At 36.9% G+C, this 23,243-nt stretch overlaps 1 protein-coding gene and 1 long non-coding RNA gene across 3 annotated transcripts in view; one reads left to right on the top strand and one right to left on the bottom strand.

Annotated features, from left to right (window-relative positions):
• Nucleotides 1–564: 564 nt before the first annotated feature.
• LOC143203615 (hatching enzyme 1.2) lies at nucleotides 565–2,067 on the bottom strand. Of its 2 annotated transcripts, XM_076415839.1 has the most exons (5): nucleotides 1,808–2,067; nucleotides 1,394–1,588; nucleotides 1,193–1,339; nucleotides 959–1,138; nucleotides 565–904 (listed from the first exon to the last, which is right to left on the bottom strand). In XM_076415839.1, exons 1-5 carry the CDS (start codon nucleotides 1,923–1,925, stop codon nucleotides 630–632), a joined length of 915 nt encoding a protein of 304 aa, XP_076271954.1. In that variant the 5' UTR covers nucleotides 1,926–2,067; the 3' UTR covers nucleotides 565–629. The 2 variants fall into 2 exon arrangements, with proteins under 2 accessions (XP_076271954.1, XP_076271953.1); XM_076415838.1 differs by having other exon boundaries at nucleotides 1,394–1,858.
• Nucleotides 1,748–23,243, top strand: part of LOC143203620 (uncharacterized) — a 42,253-nt gene continuing 20,757 nt past the window's right edge. The window contains exons 1-2 of the long non-coding RNA XR_013007382.1: nucleotides 1,748–1,880; nucleotides 14,768–14,842. This is a non-coding gene — a long non-coding RNA (uncharacterized LOC143203620). The remainder of the gene's footprint in view (nucleotides 1,881–14,767; nucleotides 14,843–23,243) is intronic.

The raw sequence follows: 23,243 nt of genomic DNA, 5'->3' as shown, positions 1-23,243 counted from the left end.
AAATCTGTTTACGTGAATATCGCAGTAGTTGTTAGAGGTACATCAATAAAAAGTCTTCTTGAAGAGTCACTGCATATTATTGTGTAAAGAATAAATTACATTATAGAATATTCATATTATTTAAAATGGATAACAAAATAAGAATTTTAAATAAAAATTGATTTTTGTCTTACTAAAGTTTTTGTCTTACTTTGTCTTTTGTCTTATTAAAATCATGGCACACTTCAGAAGAAGCCACAAAAGAAGCTTCAATGAGTCGTCACTGTTATTATCATTATTAATTTGATATGTTTTTAGTTTATTACTAAATAATCATGATAAGTTAGATCATTGATAATTCAAACTTGCATATCAGATTTGGTTATGGGTTTGGCTAGATTTTTATTATAAAACTGACGGTGGATTTGGAGAAGAAAAAACAAAATTGGTGATAATAGGTCGAGTTCTTTCGCCAATTCTAATTCTAGTTGTTTTTTATTGTTTGATTTTAATGAGATGATTTATTTTCGGTGTTAATTCCTTGATTTAATATTAATGAGGAGATAGGAGGTTTTAAATGAACAGTTTTAACCGGATATGTCTTTATTTCAACGTTATAACAACAATAAATAAATAAATAAATAATTTTCTCATACACCCATGAAGTTACAGATATTGTAATATTTCCTTTTCGTTCGCGGATTATCCAGACATCCGTAGAGGTCGTTGAGCTTCAGGCAGTCGCCTTTGGACATGCCTTTCCTCTGTCCGATTTTGTTGGCGTGGCTCATCTTGGGCGTTATGGTTGGTTTCCCCTTGCTCTTGCTGAAGAAGCTCTTGCCGTAGTGCATGATGGAGTCGTAGTCGTACTCGAAACTGTACGTGGTGTTTTCCAGGCTCTGTTTGTCGAAATTGGACTTGAATCCTGGAAGAATTGGTTGCGTTAACAGGGTGCGGGGTAAAGGAATCATATCATTACGTGGTATGATGTTCTCGTTGTGGATCTTCACGAACTTGTCCCGATCCCATCGGGATTGCTCGTGGAAGACTCCCAGGGCGTGCATCAGCTCGTGTATGGCGCGTCCTTCGTTCCCCAGGCAATTCGGACTGTGCTTGTCTGGTGCCTGTAGACTCACTATCTGCGCACCCCCAAATCTACCTGTAAAACCCACTATTTACCACGCCGACTTGATGGAATAATCGTTGTACTTACCGACGAAGGACCAGCATCCTTTCGGGTACTTTATCGGCCAGATTAGGAGGTAGTCCTTAGCCTTGCCATCGTGCGGCACGAACCTCACGCAGGTCATATAGTTCAGGGTACGGATCGCCTTGATGATGGTTACCTGATCGCCGGGTTCTACGGACATTCCAACCGGATATCGTCTCCATCACTCTATCGAAGGATTCTTACCGTATAACGGCGAGATGGTGTACGGAACTACTCCGTTCTTCCATAACTTGTCGGGGAAGGCGTCCCATCTGATTCCCACCCTCCAGAAGTTGTAGAACTCGTTGTTGAGCGCCATGTCGCCCTGGAACAGTCCGGGGGAGGTCTCGGGATCGATGTCGGCATCGGTGGCGTTGCTGGTGATGTTCGTCAGTTCGACTACAACATTTTCGGAATAGTTTCCGACGGTGTTTATATTTTTAGGAGATATTCGATATAGAATGCGAACCGAAAGTGATATCGTTCGGGCAAAAAAAGGCAATAAATTTTGTTTTCCGTCAAGAACCGACAAAAAAGTTCGCATTCCACACCGGCGATATTAAATATAAACCGTCGGTCAGTGTAAACTAGGTCGACGAGGATATAAGGTGATATTACCGTGATCTGGTAGAGGTGGGTGCATGGATTCCGGCACATAGGGCAGAAGGAAGCGTCCCTGGCTCCAACCGGGGTAAGATAAACAAACTATTAGTAAAAATATAAACGCGCCGCACATCTTCCGCTTTACCAATCGCTTATGAATAACAGTCCTTGACTTTGGTCTTCCTTGGTCGTCGATTGATAGCCGGGAATTGATCGCCCGGTACAAAGCGCATTTCGACTTTCTAAAGCGCGTCTCGGGTCGGCGACAAAGTAATTTCGTTTTGTCTTACCGCGAGATAAAGCGCACGAAATCAGATACTTACAAGAATATCTTTTTTCGTTTGTCTGAAACCTTTTTACGATAATTTTTTATTCTTCTCCAAGGCATGAAAATGTTTCCCAACAAGTCTTTTATACATTTCAGTTGGGCTTGTGGCCAGTAATACTTATCGTTAGATGTCTTTGATTTTTCTGTGTGCTGGTGAGGACGTTTTTTATGATTGACCACTTTTAATTAGTGTTGTTTGGATTTTGAGTTACATAATCGAAATATATTGATTTTGGTTCAATACACTGTATTTCAACTCCAACTATTTTTGATGTTATGTGTCAAAACGCCAGTTCTTCTTTCGTTGAATAAGTTTACTTTACTTTTCGTCTCTAACCAATTTAAACTTAAGCTGAAATGGTATAATATCATCGTTTATAGCCCAGGACCTGTTATTTAATTTAAATAAGAACTGTAATGAATATCGTAAATAATATAAATATTATTTTATATATAATAAAATAATAAGTAAACAAAAAATAATAAAATTTATTCTATAATTTGGCAAATACTATTTTTAGCGTGTACAAATAATGAATAAAATATTAATAATAACGGCTAAAATGTCACTTTTGACAGATAAATATTAAAATCATCCAATTTGACAGTACGAACTGTCGTTAATCATCGTAAATTAAAATTTAGGATTAACAGAAGGCTCTGAGAAGTTTGGTCGTAGTTTTTGAACTCATTAAACTGACAATAATGACGTTTTTTATTGGATGGATCAGTTATTTCTAACCAATTAGGAACATACATAAAATTTGTTTTTGCTTGTATTATAGTTTAGATGATTTTAATTAGTTTTTTGACACAAATTATCATTTTATTGAATTATGGTTTTGTTTTGATCACTATGACGATTTATAAATCCGTGTCCGTTGTTATGCAACCAACAATATACATATTTGCGAATTTTTTATTACCGAAACAATAAGTTTAAATATGAAAACGATTAAATTTATTGTAAAGCCGCAGATCTATCGCAAACTGGAGACGGGATGAGAGAATGTCATAAAGTTAAGACCGATTTATCAAACAGGATTTTTCTGCCGAGATTTCTTGGCAGCCGAAACCGAAAATTAAAAGGCCGGTTGTGTTTTAGTATCTTTCGTTACGTGTGGTAAACAAGGTATGATGACACTCTTAATATGTTGTATTATTGTGTTTTGACGTTTTATTTTAGTAGTGGTCGATCGTTCTTGTTTGTTATCTTAAAATTATTGACTGTTGATCGAAAATAAATGGAAGTTTACGAGTATACTTTAGTTTTGCTAATTGTTATTTCGAAAAATTCGTCTATTTTTTATATTTTGGAGAATTTTTTTACAGAGTCGAATATTCTTAATATATTACGAAACGTAATGGGATTATATAATCGTAATGCGCAAGTAATGTAATTATTAAATAATAATATCAAACATATGAATTAGATTATATGTACATAACCTAACATACGTTTTTTGTTTCAATATTCGTTTTTAAATGTGTTTTTTTTGTAACACGATATTTAGCATCCTCAGCTTGAGGAAGTTAATATTTATTGACATTCACTGGTGTGCATGTTCTATATATGTATAAATTTTGCTTCATTGGATTTAATGCACCATGTTTTCAGCTACAGTTGTATTTTATCAAGGTGTGTTTGGAAAGGTGCTAAGATGGCTGTGTCGTATGCATAGCAGGTCAATTAAAAAGTCCCCGGCCTGACACATAGATGGCGCTACTAGAATTAAATCCATATATTTTTTAGTTGGTCCTGACTCTCAAACGATGCGTGCATAAATTTGACAGCTGTCGGATCATTAGTTTGTGAATTATAGTATTTTGAGTGAAGCAACTTTTGTTATTGTGAAAAAAATGGATAAAAAGTAATTTCGCGTGTTGATAAAATATTGTTATTTGAAGGGAAAAAATACAGATGAAGCAAAAACTTGGTTTGATGTCGAGTTTCCGGACACTGCCCCAGGAAAATCAACTATCAAGGGTTGGTACGCTAAGTTTAGACGTGGTGAAATGAGCACCGAAGACGGTGAACGCGGTGGACGCCCAAAAGAGGTTGTTACTGACGAAAACACTAAAAAAATCCACAAAATGGTTTTGAATGACCGTAAATTGAAATTGAATAAATAGCAGACACTCTAGAGATAGCAACTGAACGTGTACATCATATCATTCACGATTATTTGGGTATGAGAAAGCTCTGTGCAAAGTGAGTGCCGCGCGAGCTCACTTTTGACCAAAAATAACGACGAGTTAATGATTCGGAGCAGTGTTTGAAGAAGATCAAGCGTAATAAACCCGGGTTTTTGCATCGATATGTGACAATGGATGAAACATGGCTCCGTCATTTTACTATGAAGTCCAATCGACAGTCATCTGAGTGGACTGCACACGATGAACCCGATCCAAAGCGTGGGAAAACACAAGTCAGCTGGCAAGGTTATAGCGTCTGTATTTTGGGATGCGCATGGAATAATTTTCATTGACTACCTTGAAAAAGGAAGCGAAATCGCCGAAAAACGGCCGCATTTCAAGAAAAAGAAAGTGCTGCCACACCAAGACAATGCACCGTGTCACAAGTCAGTGAAAAAGATAGCAATAATCCATGAATTGGGGTTCGAATTGCTTCCTCATCCACCGTATTCTCCAGATCTGGCTCGCAGCGACTATCTCCTGTTCTCAGATCTCAAGAGAATGCTGGCTAGGAAGAAATTTTCGTTGAATGAAAAGGTGATTGCCAAAATGCCTCAACTATTTTGAATACAAAAATTGTATTGAAAGGTTGGAGGGTCGCTATAATCAGTATATCGCCCTTGAAGGGAATTATGTTGAATAAAAAAATAAGAGAATAAAAGAACAAAAGAAATAAAAAAAGTTTTGCCAAAAAAATGTGTTTTACTATGGTAGGTCGGGAACTTCTCAAGTTCATTTTTATTTTGTTTACAAGTCTATGCATTGGTTTTATAGTACCTTGCTTATTGTGAAACCCAAACTGATATTATGGTATAATCTTTCTTTTTTCTGTTACGTTGTTAAGCCTCTTTATTTATAATTTCTCAAATACTATAATTTTACACCCTTCTCAGATAAAAAGTAAATATATAGTAAAAGTTTTCGGGTTATTCTCTGTCTGTAATTTTTTCATATCGCAGGTTTATTTGAAATGGCGAATTTAGGAAGGTGACAATGTTATTTTAATCATCTTTAGCTAGCTGTTGCATGTTGAGTTTGGGTATTGGTGCGGATAGGCCACGACCTCTAATATTAACACACTTTTCGAAACTACCGTTTTGGCTCGATGGTACTTAAATATTTTTAGCGACACCGTCCATTCCAATTAACGACATTTGATTAGTGTCATGACGGACGCTTGGCGGAAGTCATATTTCAGTTCCTCCCACAAAAAACGTCCCGCGAAACCCGCAGTCGGCGGCCGAAACGAAGAGAAAAATCCACGGGTAGCCCAGTCGGAATCTTCTTCTTCACTTTCATCGCGAATTCCGCGAAATTCTCGTAGAGGAACGCTTTATGGGCTTGGCCTTGGTTAGAGAGGTCCATGCTCTAATTATTTGACTGTATCGGATTGGTTACGGGTGGGAAAGTATATCGTAAAGATCAACGTATCCAATGTGGGCACGCATACGCGCGTAATGTTGAAATAAAAAAAAACTTCACTAAGAATATGTTTGTAAAAGTGACTTTTTTTATAGCTTAAAGTCTCCTTTTTACCGACGAGGGTTTATCTGGACTGGACCTACTGTTCAACGTGGGCTCCGAACAACGGTAGTCGGCATTAAGTCTTAGAAATCATCTCAGAAGACATCCGGTCTTACCCAGCTTGGTTACTGGCGCGACTGCGATCATTTTCCTTGTTGGATTTTTACGCTCTTGCCTAGGAAAATCACAAATATTAAACAATCACAAACATAAATTCACGACCATGCCCCAGCAGGATTCGAACCCGCGACTATTGCAATTCTAGGTGGGCCATCCTGTCGCCTTTACTATTGCGCTAACCATGGCGGTAGTGACTTATTTTAGCATACTATTTGAAAAATTCTTGTTCAGAAATACGGTTAACATATTTTAAATAAAATTTGAAATTTAAAAAAAGATGAGAAACTAAAATGCGACGTTGCCGCCTCTGCTTTTTTATGGGATCTGCCAGTCCCGCGGACACCCATCAAGAAAAACGTTTGCCATCAATGGCACCATCTTTTTTCTTTTTAATTAAATTCAATTATATTTTGTATTTCTTTTTTTATTTACACATTTATCCAATTAAGTTGATATGTTTTATTTTGTTTTATTTTATTGTTACTTATTCGTATTTTTCTTAATTTACTGTAAATTATAATAATATATAATAATTTATAACTCTTTTATAAGCCAGAAACTGATGCCGAAATAACTTATTGAAGTTATTGTTAGTGTTGGGTTATAAGTTGGTACGTCGTTACTTTGTTCTAGCATAATATTGCTAGATTTGCTATTAGCTATCGCTTTTATCCGTTGTCTGTTGTTATTGTTGTCTTATTGTCCATTGTCCATCATTGTTGTTGACCACTATGGACTAAGATTGCCGTTGACCATCATAGTTATTCCGTCTTTGCTATTGACTACTATTCTTATTGTCTGTTATTGATATTATCAATATTATCCATTATCAGTACCAGTACGTATGATTTAATTTAATATTAACTGCCAGTATCTTTATTACCTGTTATTAGAAGTATCTGTCGTGATAATCACCGACCCCTATTAACAGGTCAATTGAAAGTACTCAGTCTGAGACATAGATGGCGCTACTAGAATTAAATCCATATGTTTTTTAGTTAGTCCTAAGCCTCAAAAGGTGCGTGTATAAATTTGACAGCTGCGGGATCATTAGTTTGTGAATTATAACATTTTGAGTGAAGCAACTTTTGTTATGGCGAAAAAAAATGGATAACAAGGAATTTCGCGTTTTGATAGAATATTGCTTTTTGAAGGGAAAGAATACAGTTGAAGCAAGAACTTGGCTTGATGCCGAGTTACTGGACACTGCCTCGGGAAAATCAACGATCGAGGATTGGTATGCTAAGTTTAGACGTGGTGCAATGAACGCAGTGGACGCCCAAAAGAGGTTGTTACCGTCGAAAACATTAAAGAAATCCACAAAATGATTTTGAATGACCGTGAAATTGAATAGAATAGCAGACACTCTAAAGATAGCAACTGAACGTGTACATCATATCTTTCACGAATATTAGGGTATGAGAAAGCGATGTGCAAAGTGGGTGCCGCGCGAGCTCACTTTTGACCAAAAAAAACGACGAGTTGATGATTCGAAGCAGTGTTTGAAGATGATCAAGCGTAATAAACCCGAGTCTTGTACCGATTTGTGACAATGGATGAAACGTGGCTCCATGATTTCACTCCGAAGTCCAATCGACAGTCGTCCAAGTGGACTGCACACAATAAACCAAAGCGTGGAAAAATGCAACAGTCGGCTGCCAAGGTTATGGCGTCTGTATTTTGGGATGCGCTTGGAATAATTTTCATTGAAAGAGGAAGGACCATCAACAGCGGCTATTACATAGCGTTATTGGACCGTTTGAAGGACGAAATCGCCGAAAAACGGCCGCATTTGAAGAAAAAGAAAGTGCTTGTTCACTAACACAATGCACCGTGTCACAAGTCAGTGAAAACGATGACAAAAATCCATGAATTGGGCTTCGAATTGCTTCCTCGTCTACCGTATTCTCCAGATCTAGCCTCCAGCGACTATTTCTTGTTCTCAGATCTCAAAAGAATGCTCGCTGGGAAGACATTGTCGTCGAATGAAGAGGTGATCGCCGAAACTGAGGACAATTTTGAAGCAAAGGACAAATCGTAGTACAAAAATGGTATTGAAAAGTTGGAGCGTCGCTATAATCGGTGTATCACCCTTGAAGGGGATTATGTTAAATAAAAAAATAATAATTTTGGCAAAAAAATGTGTTTTACTATGGTAGACCGGGGACTTCAATTGGCCTTTTAATCCTTATCCTTTTGTTCTTTAAAATTGCTTTTTTTGGGTATTTCCGTGTTTTTAAAACGATATTTGAAGAGTCACTCGCGAAAATCCACCGAGGAAGACTCTATTTTCGCTGCAGCAAACAAAACAGCGTCGGACGTGACGTTGATCCAAACAGGTGTAACAAAATGTAACACGTTGTCGTAGAGTTAACACAAAGTAGCGCGTTCGAACGGTTGAAGCGCTGGTCCGAACGATGCGCCTTATAAATCAAAGGATATATTTAGACGGGAGTTATTTCATATATGCGAATTTCTGGGTTGTGGGTGACGTCTCTCGCCTTTCCTCGTTTCACCAGTAAATTTAGCCGTTCGTAATTGTGCGGATATTCGCCGCGGCTCGTTCTTCAATGGTCGCGCGCGCCTTCTTGATGGGGGACATATCTCGGCTGGTCCCACACGCGTTGGCTAGGAGCCGACGGAAACCCGATATGGTCAAGAGAAGACCATCAGCACGACAATTAATTCATAGCTTTTCTATGATCTGGGCACGGTTTTTTTTTGTGCAAAATTGGCTTTATTCCATTTCTGTAGTACGATTTGTCCTTTGCTTCAAAATAGGCCTCAGTTTCGACGGTCACCTCTTCATTCGACGAAAATTTCTTCCCAGCGAGGATTCTCTTGAGATCTCAGAACAGGATATAGTCGTGGGGGCCAGATCTGGAGAATACGGTGGATGAGGAAACAATTCGAAGCCCAATTCATGGATTTTTGATACAGTACATTGTCTTAGTGAAGCAGCACTTTATCTTTCTTCAAATGCGGCCGTTTTTCGGCGATTTCGTCCTTCAAACGGTCCAATAACGCCATGTAATAGCCGCTGTTGATGGTCCTTCTTCTTTCAATGAAAATTATTCCAAGGGCATCCCAAAATACAGACGCCATAACCTTGGCAGCCGACTGTTGCATTTTTCCACGCTTTGGAGCGGGTTCATTGTGTGCAGTCCACTCGGATGACTATCGATTGGACTTCGGAGTGAAATGATGGAGCCACGTTTCATCCATTGTCACATATCGACGCAAAAGCTCGGGTTTATTACGCTTGATCATCTTCAAATACTGCTCCGAATCATCTACTCGTCGTTGTTTTTGGTCAAAGTGAGCACCGTTTAAGATTTCGGGCTAACTAAAAAACATATGGATTTAATTCTAGTAGCGCCATCTATGTATCAGGTCAAAAAACAGTAATATTATTGTATGTCCGTAAAATAATATAGTTTTTTAAGGTAAATTAAATGTTTCTATTGTTGTCGGTATTGACTAGAGATTTCACGTTGTATGAGAAAATCTCCAACTGCCCACCAATAACAAATCGACGCCGAATTTCAACATTCGCGAAACGGCGATGCTTAATGTTCGGGACGTGCCTTTTCTTTAAATGAATTTCACCGCTATAAACGTTACTTTTCCGCCTTATTAGTATCGTGGCATACGTTATCAATCGGTTCCAATGCAATGGATTGTCGCCCGTTAAAGCAATACAGAAAATTCCCTAGTTACTCACGGATTTTGATAAACGCCACTGGCCTCGGCCGATATAGCGGCAGTTTAAGTTCGGTTTTGTCGTCGTTCAGGTGTTTATCAGTCGTTTTCATATTTTTCAATTAAAAGAAACCTTGTCGGTATCGATAAACTACATTTTTTTAAATTAATTTTTTACATTGTTAGTAGTCGTTGCCGATTAACTTACTAACAATTTGTCCTTACATTATCTTAAATCTGAGTATATATATATATATATATATATATATATATATATATATATATCCCCGCCTTGACACATAGATGGCGCTACTAGAATTAAATCCATATGTTTTTAGTTAGCCCTAATTCTCAAGAGATGCGTGTATCAATTTGACAGCTGTCGGATCATTAATTTATGAATTATAGCATTTTGAGTGACGCAACTTTCTTTATTGTGAAAAAATGGATAAAAAGGAATTAACTATAAAGGAATTAATTGATAAAAAGGATAAAACATTGCTTTTTGAAGGGGAAACATACGGTTGAAGCAAAAACTTGCCTTGATGCCAAGTTTCCGGACACAGTCCTAGGAAAATTAACCATCAAGGACTGGTATGCTAAGTTTAGACGTAGTGAAATGAGCACCGAAAACGATGAACTCAGTGGACGCCCAAAAGAGGTTGTTACCGATAAAAACATTAAAAAAATCCACAAAATGATTTTGAATGACCGTAAATTGAAACTGAATGAAATAGTGGACACTCTAAATATATCAACTGAACGTGTAAATCATATCATTCACGAATATTTGGATATGAGAAAGCTCTGTGCAAAGTGGGTGCCGCGCAAGCTCACTTTTTACCAAAAACAACGACGAGTTGACGATTCGAAGAATCATGATGTTTGAAGATGATCAAGCGCCATTCTTGTAATAGGCCCGAGATTTTTCAACCCACTTATTACCTCAATATTTTGATAGTGCATTGTATGTATACCTATCATTATTATAACCGCCATATTCTTCAGACCTTGCCCCGTCCGACTATCAATTTTTCGCATCAATGGGACCTATGTTTGCAGAGCAACACTTCCCTAATTTCGAAGAAGTTAGAAAATGGCTCGATGAATGATTTTACTTAAAGAACAAACATTTTTTCCGGGATGGCATCCATATATTGGCAAGATGTATAGAATCTAATGGCTAATACTATAATAAGAAGTTATAATGGTAATAACACAAGGAATGAATGTTTTAGTGAAGAATATTCGATGTCCATTCTGTACCAACAGCAACGGCATCTTGGTTGAGAATAATTAATGATGATGATGATGATAATGATGATTAAGTCAAAACTGAACATTTTTTACCTGTTTTTTGCTGATTTGATTTATACTTTCCTTATCATTCTTATTTTAATATCATTTATAGACAATAGATTGGTTAACAATATAAAATATTGAGCAGTGGCTGTTGGTCATTGTCTTGGTGCCATGGTGATGTCGAAGATCACTATTGCGCACTAGCCTTTTTCACTTTGCTGTCGTAGAAATAAAACAATCGGCAGCAAAGCGGAAAAAGACATGTCCGCGAAGTGCTATCACCATTCTTTCGGTTCATCCATCATCCTGCATGAATTCCACATTATAATCCACAGACTAATAACCACTTCGGATCAGAGTTCTGCGTGACTTTGCGTCAGTTATCCCAAAATTATCTGCGAGATCTTACCGGCACTTTTTCCTGGACAGCTGCCAAGATTTCAGTAGGAACGTGAAAAATAATCAAATTCAGGTAAACCGGCGCCAGACAATTATCTGGTGCAGCTGTTCCCATATCAAAACATCCGCGGAAAATTATTACCGACCTCCATTCATCCAGAAAAGGTCCAGGATCCAGGATGCGAGGTACGGTTGAGCTCTGAAAAGAAATTGTTGAGTTAGTTGTGATTTAGTAGACTCAGCTGTGGTTAACAGTATTTTATATTATTCCGAGGGAGACCGTTGTTGATAATTTGGTATACTAAATTCTAGTAAACGTAACAATTTTTTGAGAACAAAAGACAAGTTTGTTTAGTTAAATGAATAATGTTATAAATGTATAAAATAAAACAAGTAAAATAGGGTATAAAATTGATATAGTCTACTCAAAGTTATTTTGCACGCACGTCATCTAAATTTGTGACGTCACTTTGTCAGTTTTACTTCAGTTTTGCTTTGACAGAAAACAAAATTCTAATCTAAATAATATAATTGAACAAAAATGTTATCAAACGTAATTTATTTTTACATCCTAGTACATCTAAAAACTACAGTTAATTATACAGCCACAATAGTTTCTAGGTTAGAGTTATAACCTCTTATCACTATTGCTTTCAAGAATTTTGCATACGTCTGACAACCGGATGACTTCGACAGGCTCATTCGTTTACGCGTTCGAACTAATCAGATAGAATTGTGTCTCTTTTTAACTAGAATAAAATGAGAAGGAAAGCATTATCTGATTGTAAAACGAATTTACAAATTGCGGCAGGCAACACATTAAACATCTTGATGGCGTATGTACAAAAAAACTTTGATTAGACTATACTTAATGGTGAACGGAATTATGAATTGAATGAAAATGACTTACTAAATCGTATCTGTTTCTGCTAATCTGTTTTGGCTAATGCCGATTCCGTCTTCGGACCCAACTGATGATTACATATACAGCATATAAGTATTCTACTATACTTGATGTGAGCTTGTTTCTGTTTCAGCTGCTACTTTAGTTAATTCCGATTCTCACACCCGATGCATCGTATGTTATCGTTAAAGTTCCTCCCTCGGGTTTTTGGTGGTGGCTCAGAAGGCTGGTTTAAGAAGCCCTTTTCTGCATCCCTATTCGTTCACAATCTCGTGGAGGGAAATACTGTTCCAGCACGTGCGTTAAGGGTTCTTAAAAATGCTCCGAGATCTCGCGTTATCTCGCTCCGAGACTTCTGGCGGGCTTCGTCTAGCCCCGGTACCTGCACCTCCATTATCCACACACTCGACAACGAGCCGATGGGACATCGTTTTACTAGCGACGTGTCGTCTATTTTGCTCGGAGCCTGTCCTATCTTGGTTTGGCTTTACCAGACATTCGATACAATATGATATAATTTTAATGTATATTCGCCGATTTCTCCGTCATTTGTGGGCCGATTTTCAAAATTCTTTTTTTATTCAAAGAATACACTTCTGAGGTGGTGTCATTGGAACCAAATCAGGATCTGTTGGGGGGAAGGGGCGGAAATCGAAAGGAATCGGCAGTCTTTCAGTGCAAAACCGTTCAGTTTGCTTTTTAAGCACTAACTATAGCATATAAGACCTCGTAGAAATATCGTACACAACTGTTTCTATGGTTAAAGCGTTTAGCTCCCTAACGGAGGTCGCAGGTTCGATTCCCGGCGGGGACAATAAGTTTTTGTTGTTGTTTACTTAGAACATTTGTCAAATCACCTAGGCTAGGTAGCGGACCCGGGGGCCCGAAGCTTTCCTTATTTTCAATGATTGTTTATTCCTATTTTTCCTCACACTGCAGCTTTACTTGCCTACCCATTGTAATACTTAATAAAATAACTGCGTAATGTATTGGGTAAACATCTAACACTAAAAAGAGAAAAATAAAATATTTTTAATAAAAAAATTGAACCGACTTCAAAAAGATATATAAGGAACTCACTAAAAATTAAAAAAATATATCAAACTTAGATTTTATTAATATTATTAATAGCACGTTTGTCATAGTTGGAGTTAGAAGAAGTGAGTGCACAATAGCAACAGAGTTGCTTATTTATTTATTTACTTGGTTGCCTCCCTTGATATCATTGTCATTCTTCAGCCCAGCATAGTTTATCATTGGTCTGGTCTGTTGTATTATACAAACCCTGACAACAGTGCTTACATATGAGAAAGACACTGACTACGATTATTCTTTGTGGAAGGCCACTAAAGGAATTTTTTATTCAACATCACATAATCCTCATTCAAGAAGAGAAAACGGAGCATGGGCTAGGACTAGTCTAGAAACAGCACTTCTATTCACCAACCATTTGAAAAATACTTTCCAACCAAATGAAACAGAAGTAACTGAAATCCTATCTCAAATAAATGAAGTAACCACCACGGAAATATAACCAGTAACATCAAAATAATTAACAGAAGAAATAAAGACAATTTTAACCTGAAAAAAATACCTGGATATGATCAGATTACAGGAGAATTACTACTACTACGACCCTTTAGGCCACCACACATTCACCTACAGCAAGTTCAAAGGTTAACAACGCCGGTGGATTGGTACACTACGGTTTCTGGCTATAAAAGACCCTTACGATGATGTCTCGCTCTATTTTCTTTTCTCTATCCCCTTGTAACAGTACCACAGTGTTTTCAGTTCTCGTGTGAATTCCTTCCACATATAGTGGTGAGTGTTCGGACAAAGAATTGCATCGACAGCCACACACTCCGACCGACCACTCGAACTAGACGAACATTCCTAAAAGGTCAATAAAGGCTGATATAACACAAGGCAGTTTTCTGGGTCCATTGCTGTATCTTCTATATGCCTATGATACAGCACTAACAGAACAAATTTCAATAGCCACGTTGGTGGATGACACATTAGTACTGGCAGTTGAGTACTTGGCAAAATTGAAACAAGAAGCTAATGAAAATCTCCAAGAGTCAATAAGTCACAATAGCAACAGAGTTGCTTATTTTTTTATTTACTTGGTTGCCTCCCTTGATATCATTGTCATTCTTCAGCCCAGCATAGTTTATCATTGGTCTGGTCTGTTGTATTATGATTGTCCGACAATATTATTCACTACTAAGAACTAAGATTGTTGTTAACCATGCTGGTTATTCCGTCATTGTTATTGTCTATCATGGTCATTGTCGATCGTTGATATTATCAACAACAATTATCGGTATTATGACTCGCTAGTATAATTAATTACCCATACTTTTAGCTGCCAGTATATTAACTGTCATTATTGTTTATTGTATATCTATATTATATTATTGTTTCATGTATATTTTTAATTTCACCCTTGTCATTGAATATTGGTTGCTCAATTACATTTTCATTATGTTTTCAGAATTGTCACCCGACCACGTCGACGTCAAGATCTCACACCCTTCGAATTTGCTTTATTTATTTTGCCTTTTGTTGGGTAAGTAGTTATATCACTTATTTTGTTCTCCGTTTTTGTTTACTTAAGATGTTAAAATATTTTTTAATTAACGCCCTGGGTTTTTTAGTAATCATTTCTTCAATTATGTTAGAATTTAGCAACTATTTCTTTTCATGTACCGGAAGATAAATCTGTTAACACGTTCTGTGTCAATAACGCGCTAGCGCGTAATGTGATGCTTTCATTGGACGCCACTTACGCTCCAGCGCGTTATATGTGCGGTGGTCTTTCTGAGCCTTGTATTTAGTTCTTGTATCGGTATTATATGAAGACTATAGGTGAGTCATTTACGATCTTTCCTTTTTAATTCATATGTATTGTAGAATCGCATATGACGGGAAAAACTATCGATATATCAGGGCCCTCCTTCCTAAAAGTGGACAAATACACATGAAACGTGCCCTAACTTTACAATAAATATTCAGGCAATCGTATTCCAATTTACGACTTTCGTTTGTCTGTCATAAAAACGTTACGAAAGGCTCCGTCCAAACCTACTTCCAGAGCGGTTATCAGCGAATATGTTTTGAAAATACCAGAGGAGAAGAAAGCAGGAAATGTAATGAGAAAGCAATGTAAAAATTGTTACTTACAAAGAAAAAGAACAGAGATGTATGCACTACATGTCTTAGAAAGCCTGGTTAATGTTTAGACTGCGCAAAAATTATTCATGAAGGACCTCTTATGGTTTATCTGAATAGGGTTTTTATTTATTTTGTGAGTTTTAGTATAAAATTTGTATTAGCCTATGGCCGTTCATTTATTTCTATTGACTTCCGAATTTACTTGCATAGATATTTTGTTTGTTTGTTTGTAGTGACATTTACTGAGTTATTTTTATTAAATATATATATATATATATATATATATATATATATATATATATATATATATATATTTTGTATATTTTATATATATATAGAAAAAGTGCAAGTGGCAGTCAACAAAATCTACAAATGGACGAAAGATTGGAAAATTCAACTTAATAGCTCCAAATCTGTCCACGTTAATTTTGCATTAAGGCGAAATAATAAAAACTTAATTATATCACTCAATGGATGCCCGATTCCTCAAGCAGAATCAGCAAAATACCTTGGAATCCATCTTGACGGTAGATTAAATTGAAAGCAGCACGTTAGACAAAAAGCAAAACACATTAGAACCAAAATAAAACAACTATACTGGTTAGTCGGAAGATACTCCCAACTTGATCTAAAATCAAAGAGGTTGATCTATAATACAATTATAAAGCCAATTTGGACCTATGGGGTGCAAATATGGGGTTGCACTAAATATTCAAATCAGTTAGTCATACAGCGCTGTCAAAACAAGATTCTTCGATTGATTACCAATGCGTATCGCTATGTAACCAATGAAGAACTGCACAATGACCTGGAAATCAAATGGATTTGCGAAGTTGTGCAGGATTTCGCCTTGAAACACGAAAGAAGATTACTAAATCATTCTAACGTGGAAGCAATACAACTGCTGGACAGCGCACAGGATGTCAGGAGACTGAAACGAACAAAACCATACGAACTTGTGTGAACATTTAGTGTGTATTATTAGTGTAAACTATAGCTATAAGTTAATAATTAATAAATAATTATAATTTTATAATTGAGGAATACATACTGATGTATTTTCTCGTACTCGTCTTGCTTGTTAATTAATCCAAGCACATAGGAAAAGTAGTAATAAATTAATTGTAATAATAATAATTAAGATTGTACTAAGCGTATCTAATAAAGATGTTATAAAAAAAAAATATTTATATATATATATATATATATATATTTTGTATATATATATATATATATAATTTTGTGGTATTAATATATAAATTATATCTTCTCATTCAAGAATGTATTTTCCTATTCTATCCATTTTGATTCACCACGCGCTCGCGTGATATACGGCCATCGACAATAAAATTTGACCTCAGTGCCTGTCACGCTCTGGCGCGAGACACAAAAAAAATGTTAAAAAGTGTTAAAATCTAGACTGGACACACGGTAAAAAACGTTATTAGGAATAATTTATTGTTCTAATCAGAAAAAACGTAGTCGGCTTCTAGTACTTACCCTAGAAGCCCTTTGAACCCAGATCGGCAGCGAACGTGTTAAGCTTGATATCTTGTAAATGCTGATCATTTCTTAATCTGCACATCGGCGCTATCTTGAAAATAATTATTAGCACGCCTAGTATAAAGAATCCAACGAATTTCGAATTAAAACTACTAACAAATACATCAATATCTATGATATTCGCCGGTTATCTTTATAGTGCAAAAGCCCGATAACCAGAGCAAACATTTCCTCGAAATTGCAACGGCTTGTACTTGAAATTTATGGCGATAAACACCGATCCAGTGGCGATAAATTAAAGCGAGTTTGACTTGAAACTAGAAGGTGACCTGGAATGTGAAAATTGTCGAGAAAAAAGCGCACACACTCACATCTTCGCGGCATTTTTCCATTATTCATACACGTGGCAATCGGCCAGTTTTCACTTCAACTTGCTCGTTCATACATAAACAAAATACTGGCTGGGATTCGGTAATAATATGTACGGAATAATAGGAGCCATAAAAACAGTTGAGAGCTTATGAAGAATGCGAGTTTCAGGGAGTTTTAGAGAGCCTAGCGGTTCGGATAATCGTTGATATGAATGATGAATTATATTTTTTTGTCTTAATTACATCTTACATAAGATGTAATTAGTACAATTTTAATTTACAAATTAATTTATTACTACCGTTCTGTTGTATTTGATTTAATAGACAAGAAGTCGAGTATGGAATTAATATGTATGTAACAGGTCAATTGAAAAGTCCCCGGTCTGACACATAGATGGCGTTACTAGAATTACATCCATGTGTTTTTTAGATAGCCCTAACCCTCAAAAGATGCGTGTATACATTTGACAGCTGTCGGATCATTAATTTGTTAATTATAGCATTTTGAGTGAAGCAAGGAATTTCGCGTGTTGATAAAATATTGCTTTTTGAAGGGAAAATATACAGTTGAAGCAAAAACTTGGCTTGATGCCGAGTTTCCGCATAGTGCCCCCGGAAAATCAACCATGAAGGATTGGTATGCTAAGTTTAGACGTCTTGAAATGATCACCGAAGACGGTGAACGCAGTGGACGCCCAAAAGAGGTTGTTGTACCGACGAGAACATTAAAAAAATCCACAAAATGATTTCGAATGACCGTAAATTGAAATTGAATGAAATAGCAGCCACTCTAAAGATATCAACTGAACGTGTACATCATATCATTCACAAATATTTGGGTATGAGAAAGCTCTGTGGAAAGAGGGTGCCGCGCGAGCTCACCTTTGACCAAACGACGAGTTACGAAGACCAATCGACAGTCATCCGAGTGGACTGCACATGATGAATCCGCTCCAAAGCGCGGGAAAACGCAACAGTCGACTGGCAAGGTTATGGCGTCTGTATTTTGGGCTGCACATGGAATAATTTTCATTGAAAAAGGACCATCAACAGCGATTATTACATAGCGTTATTGGACCATTTGAAAGACGAAATCGACGAAAAACGGCCGCATTTGAAGAAAAAGAAAGTACTGCTTCACCAAGACTATGTACTGTGTTACAAGTCAGTGAAAACGATGGCAAAAATCCATGAATTGGGCTTCGAATTGCTTCCTCATCCACCGTATTCTCCATATCTGGCCCCCAGCGAGTATTTCTTGTTCTCTGATCTCAAATGAATGCTCGCTGGGAAGAAGTTTCCGTGGAATGAAGAGATGATAGTTTTGCCAAAAAAATTTGTTTTACTATGGTAGCCGGGGACTTTTCAATTCACCTGTTATGTATGTTATATCAATATGTATTTACTAAATTAAAATAAAATTAATCGACTTAAGCTAAAGTTAAGAATACATTTATACACTAAACAAGTTCACTATTGGGTCACTTCAATCTTCTGATTTCCTGCGCGTTGTCCAGTAGCTGTATTGCTTCCACGTCGCTGTGATTTCGCAATCTTATTTAAACCATAGAGAGAACATTACACTCCCCTCGGAGTTCTCCATGTCGAACTGAGCGTGTCAAACTGAGAAAAGCCATCGAAAGCTCCCGCGTCTATTTTTATCATTTAGTTGTCGAACCGCAAGCGGCTAAGTAGCCTGGATAAGCGAATGTTGTAATTTATTTTTTCCAGAATGAACGCCTACAGCGCGCTCTATGGGTGGTCGACGACCTACCGAGGGTTGTCGGCAGGAGCCGGTTGGTAATGGACGTGGTAAAAAGTTCTCTTAGATCGGATTTATCGTATAATATAGCAGAGAAAAAAGTAGAACAATAACAAGGCTGTAATAGTTCGTTCGATATTCAACTATACTGTTCTGATAAATTAAAAATGAACATTTATTTAAGAGATGGTGGCGTGAACTTGTTCTTCCATCTGTATTGGAGAAATTCACCTTTTTGCGAGGATATTCTTCTATAGCTCCAAGGCGATTCCTATAGGGTTTGTTTTAGATATTGTAACGTTAGAGAAATGAAACTAAATAGCAATAATTATTCATTGAAATCATTCTACAACATTACTAAGATAGACTAAGATAGAGATAAACCCTGACAACAGTGCTTACATATGAGAAAGACACTGACTACGACTATTCTTTGTGGAAGGCCACTAAAGGAATTTTTTATTCCACAGCACATAATCCTCATGGGCTAGGACTAGTCTAGAAACAGCACTTCTATTCACCAACCATTTGAAAAATACTTTCCAACCAAATGAAACAGAAGTAACTGAAATCCTATCTCAAATAAATGAAGTAACCACCAAGGAAATATAACCAGTAACATCAAAAGAATTAACAGAAGAAATAAAGACAATATTAACCTGAAAAAAGTACCTGGATATGATCAGATTACAGGAGAACTACTACTACTACGACCCTTTAGGCCACCACACATTCACCTACAGCAAGTTCAAAGGTTAGCAACGCCGGTGGATTGGTACCATGCGGTTTCTGGCTATAAAAGACCCTTACGACGATGTCTCGCTCTTTTTTCTTTTCTCTACCCCCTTGTAACAGTACCACAGTGTTTTCAGTTCTCGTGTGAATTCCTTCCACATATAGTGGTGAGTGTTTTCATCAAACAATTGCATCGACAGCCACACACTCCGACCGACCACTCGAACTAGACGAACATTCCTAAAAGGTCAATAAAGGCTGATATAACACAAGGCAGTTTTCTGGGTCCATTGGTCCATCCACGTTGGTGGATGACACATTAGTACTGGCAGTTGAGTACTTGAGGCAAAATTGAAACAAGAAGCTAATGAAAATCTCCAAGAGTCAATAAGTCAAGTCAATGCATGGACGAAAAGCTGACATATTAGACTTAATGAAAGTAAATCAGTACATGTAAATTTTTTTTAATAAACACACTGTTCAAATGTCAATAATTATTAACAATCGTATTATTTCATATGAAAACAGAGCTAAGTACCTAGGTAGATGCGAAGTTAATGTGGAAAGAACACATTAAGAAGAAAAGGGAAGAGCTGAATCTCAAATATAGAAAATTATATTGGCTATTAGGTAGACAATCTTAACTATCAATTCGAAATAAGTTGATGATTTACAAACAGGTACTGAAGCCTGTGTGGACAACTTTGGAGGTGTGCTTGTACAAGCAATATAGCAGTCATACGAAGATTCCAAAACAAGGTACTAAGTGGTATCAATGTCCCTTAGTATGTAAGAAACAGCGACCTATACAGAGACCTGGCAGCGGAGATAATGGCAGACGAGATAAAAAATGTTGCAAAGAGGCATGAAGAACGGCTTAATAATCACGAGAACATCAAAGTAATCCAGCTGCTAGACCAAAGTGGAATAGTAAGAAGACTTAAAAGGACCAAAACCTTTTGAGTTTGTGTAGTACTCGTAGAGTGGGTTAATAGTGTAGGAATGTTCGTCGGGTCGGTCAATCGGTCAAAATGTGTGGCTGCCGCGGCGATTATTTGTCAGAACACTCACTACTATTTTTGGAAGGAATTTGCACGGGAACTAAAAATACTGGTTGAATCAAAGTTGTTTATTGTAACTTACGATTGATACATGTGGTCGATGGGAGAATGGACAGGATATTAGGTTAAGGTGAAGGAAGTACGGTAGCGCTGTGGAAGTGGTACTGTTACAGGGGGACGGTGATAAGAAAAGAGAGCGAGACGTCGTCGTGATGGCCTTTTATACTCCAGAACTGCATGGTACCAATCCACCGGCGTTGCCAACCTTTGTAGTTGTTGATGGTGAATTGGTGGTGGCCTAAAGGGTCGTGGCGGTCGCCAGAATAGTAAAACTGAGGAAACGCCAGTAGGTTAAACTTGGTAAAGCAAAGCACCTTAACTTTAAGATTTTGGTTGGAAAATATTGCTCGTTAATCTTATTCTGGATTAGTTGTAAATAAAGATGAATAATAAAAAAAATTATATTTGTTTATATTCTAATTTGCTGTTTATAATCTAAGTACAAAATACTTATTCTGCGATAGATAGTTTGGACTTAAAATGTATGTCAGTGTTCTTAATGTTCCCTGAGTTTAATTAAGAGCTTCATTGAACTAGGTCAAATGGCTTTACTATCTTTAATCTTATGACTAACGTTGGGAACTATCGACTGAAAACAGTCGAAACAGTCGCTAGTCAAAAAAATAGCGACTGAAAATAGTAATCACAGTTCAATATTTATTCAAAATAATCGATCCATTATAGGCACACAGCGGAAATTGCGTCAAAAGTATCCGACGATTAGTCTTCACATATCACAATTTGTCGTTTACATGTGAATTTTCGGTACGACAGCAGACAGGTGTCGTTCTGAAAGACAACGGACGTCTCGTAACGCTGAAAATGTGTTTTTAAGCACTAACCATATCATATGAGAAATAGTAGAAACATTGTAAGCAACTGCTTCTATAGTGTAATGGTTAGAATGTTAAATTTACACGCGGAGATCGCGGTTTCGATTCCCAACAGGGCAGCAACTTTTTTGTTCTAGTTTGATTGGAACATTTAGGTAGCGGACCACAGAGCCTGCAACGTTCCCTATTTTCAATCGTACTTAGGCTATCCATTGTAATACTTAATAAAATAAGTTCGGAACCGACTTTAAACTGATTAGTTGGTAATAATCAAAATAACATTGTCGATAGATAAATAGGTTTAGATAGGTATTAAGCTAAATGTGCTAAGCTAAGCTGTGTGTATATAGGAGAATATAAAATACGTGTAGTAGATAGGTTAAATAAGGTTTTTGTTTATTTTTATTTAGTTATTACAACGATTATTATGTACATATTTTATCTTAAAACGTTTTTTTTGTTAAAAATCCAAGTTTCATTATTTCTTACGTTTTAGTGAGTTCCTTATTTATTTTTTGAAATCCTTTCAATTTTTTTTAAATATTTTATTTCTGATTTATACCTTTTCATTCATGTTGACGTTTAAATTTGTAAGCAGTAAACAAACAGTAAATTGAACTGCTGATTTGAATTCAGCCGCTTAATTTACCTTAAAAACAGCTTTTGGTTGCTTAGGTTTAAAACCGTGTATACTAGTGTAATTGGTCGTGTTTTACAAGCCGTTACAGGAGAGTCCTGCTGTCCTGAGTATGCCTGAATGTGCTGAATCGAGCCGATTCTGATCCACTACTTTCCCGGCTATTTATTTTCAAGACCCTCAAAGTTTAAACATCGAATAACTCGCTCTTGGACTTCACGCGGCAGATGTTATACACCGGATGGTTATTTTTAATCGACAAACCATCTAAATCTATCGTCATCCACGACAAACAAACCGATGCCGTACATTTCCCGGGTCGGATCGCCCACTGCATTTTTTCCATCGCCTTTATTCTTTCTATCTCCGTCTCGCTGGCTCTTCTGGTGTTAATTTAAACGGTGCCTGAATGAAACATACCCACGAAAATAGTCCGGTTTGCGTAAAAATAGACCCGGTCTCGCTTTTATTTTATGTTTTTTTTTACCGATACCTTCGCGGCGAACGAAAACAAAACGTACCTTATTTTTAGCGAAAAATGTCTATTTTTTGTGATTTTCGGCGGCATTCCGTCATGGAGTGGCGAAAAAATAATTGTCTCACTGTTATTTATACACGGGTGATAGAACTTTTAGCTGGATCAACTGGTCTTTGGTAAACAGTAAGAATCGTTTCGTGTTGAGTGGGCATCGATACATTATACAGGTCGTATTTCCATGAATTTTGGTAGTATACTGAGAACGAAAATAATATGTACAACGTCGGGCAAAAGTCCCGCTACCATTGACACAATTTCAGCTGAGTGGCAATAATGGAGCTATTATTTCTGCTTGT

The sequence above is a fragment of the Rhynchophorus ferrugineus genome, unplaced genomic scaffold, assembly GCF_030347505.1.
Source record: "Rhynchophorus ferrugineus isolate W39M unplaced genomic scaffold, kcgeb_rfMv2 rfM10, whole genome shotgun sequence".
NCBI lineage: Eukaryota > Metazoa > Arthropoda > Insecta > Coleoptera > Curculionidae > Rhynchophorus > Rhynchophorus ferrugineus.
This window is presented reverse-complemented; position numbering and strand designations above follow the sequence as displayed.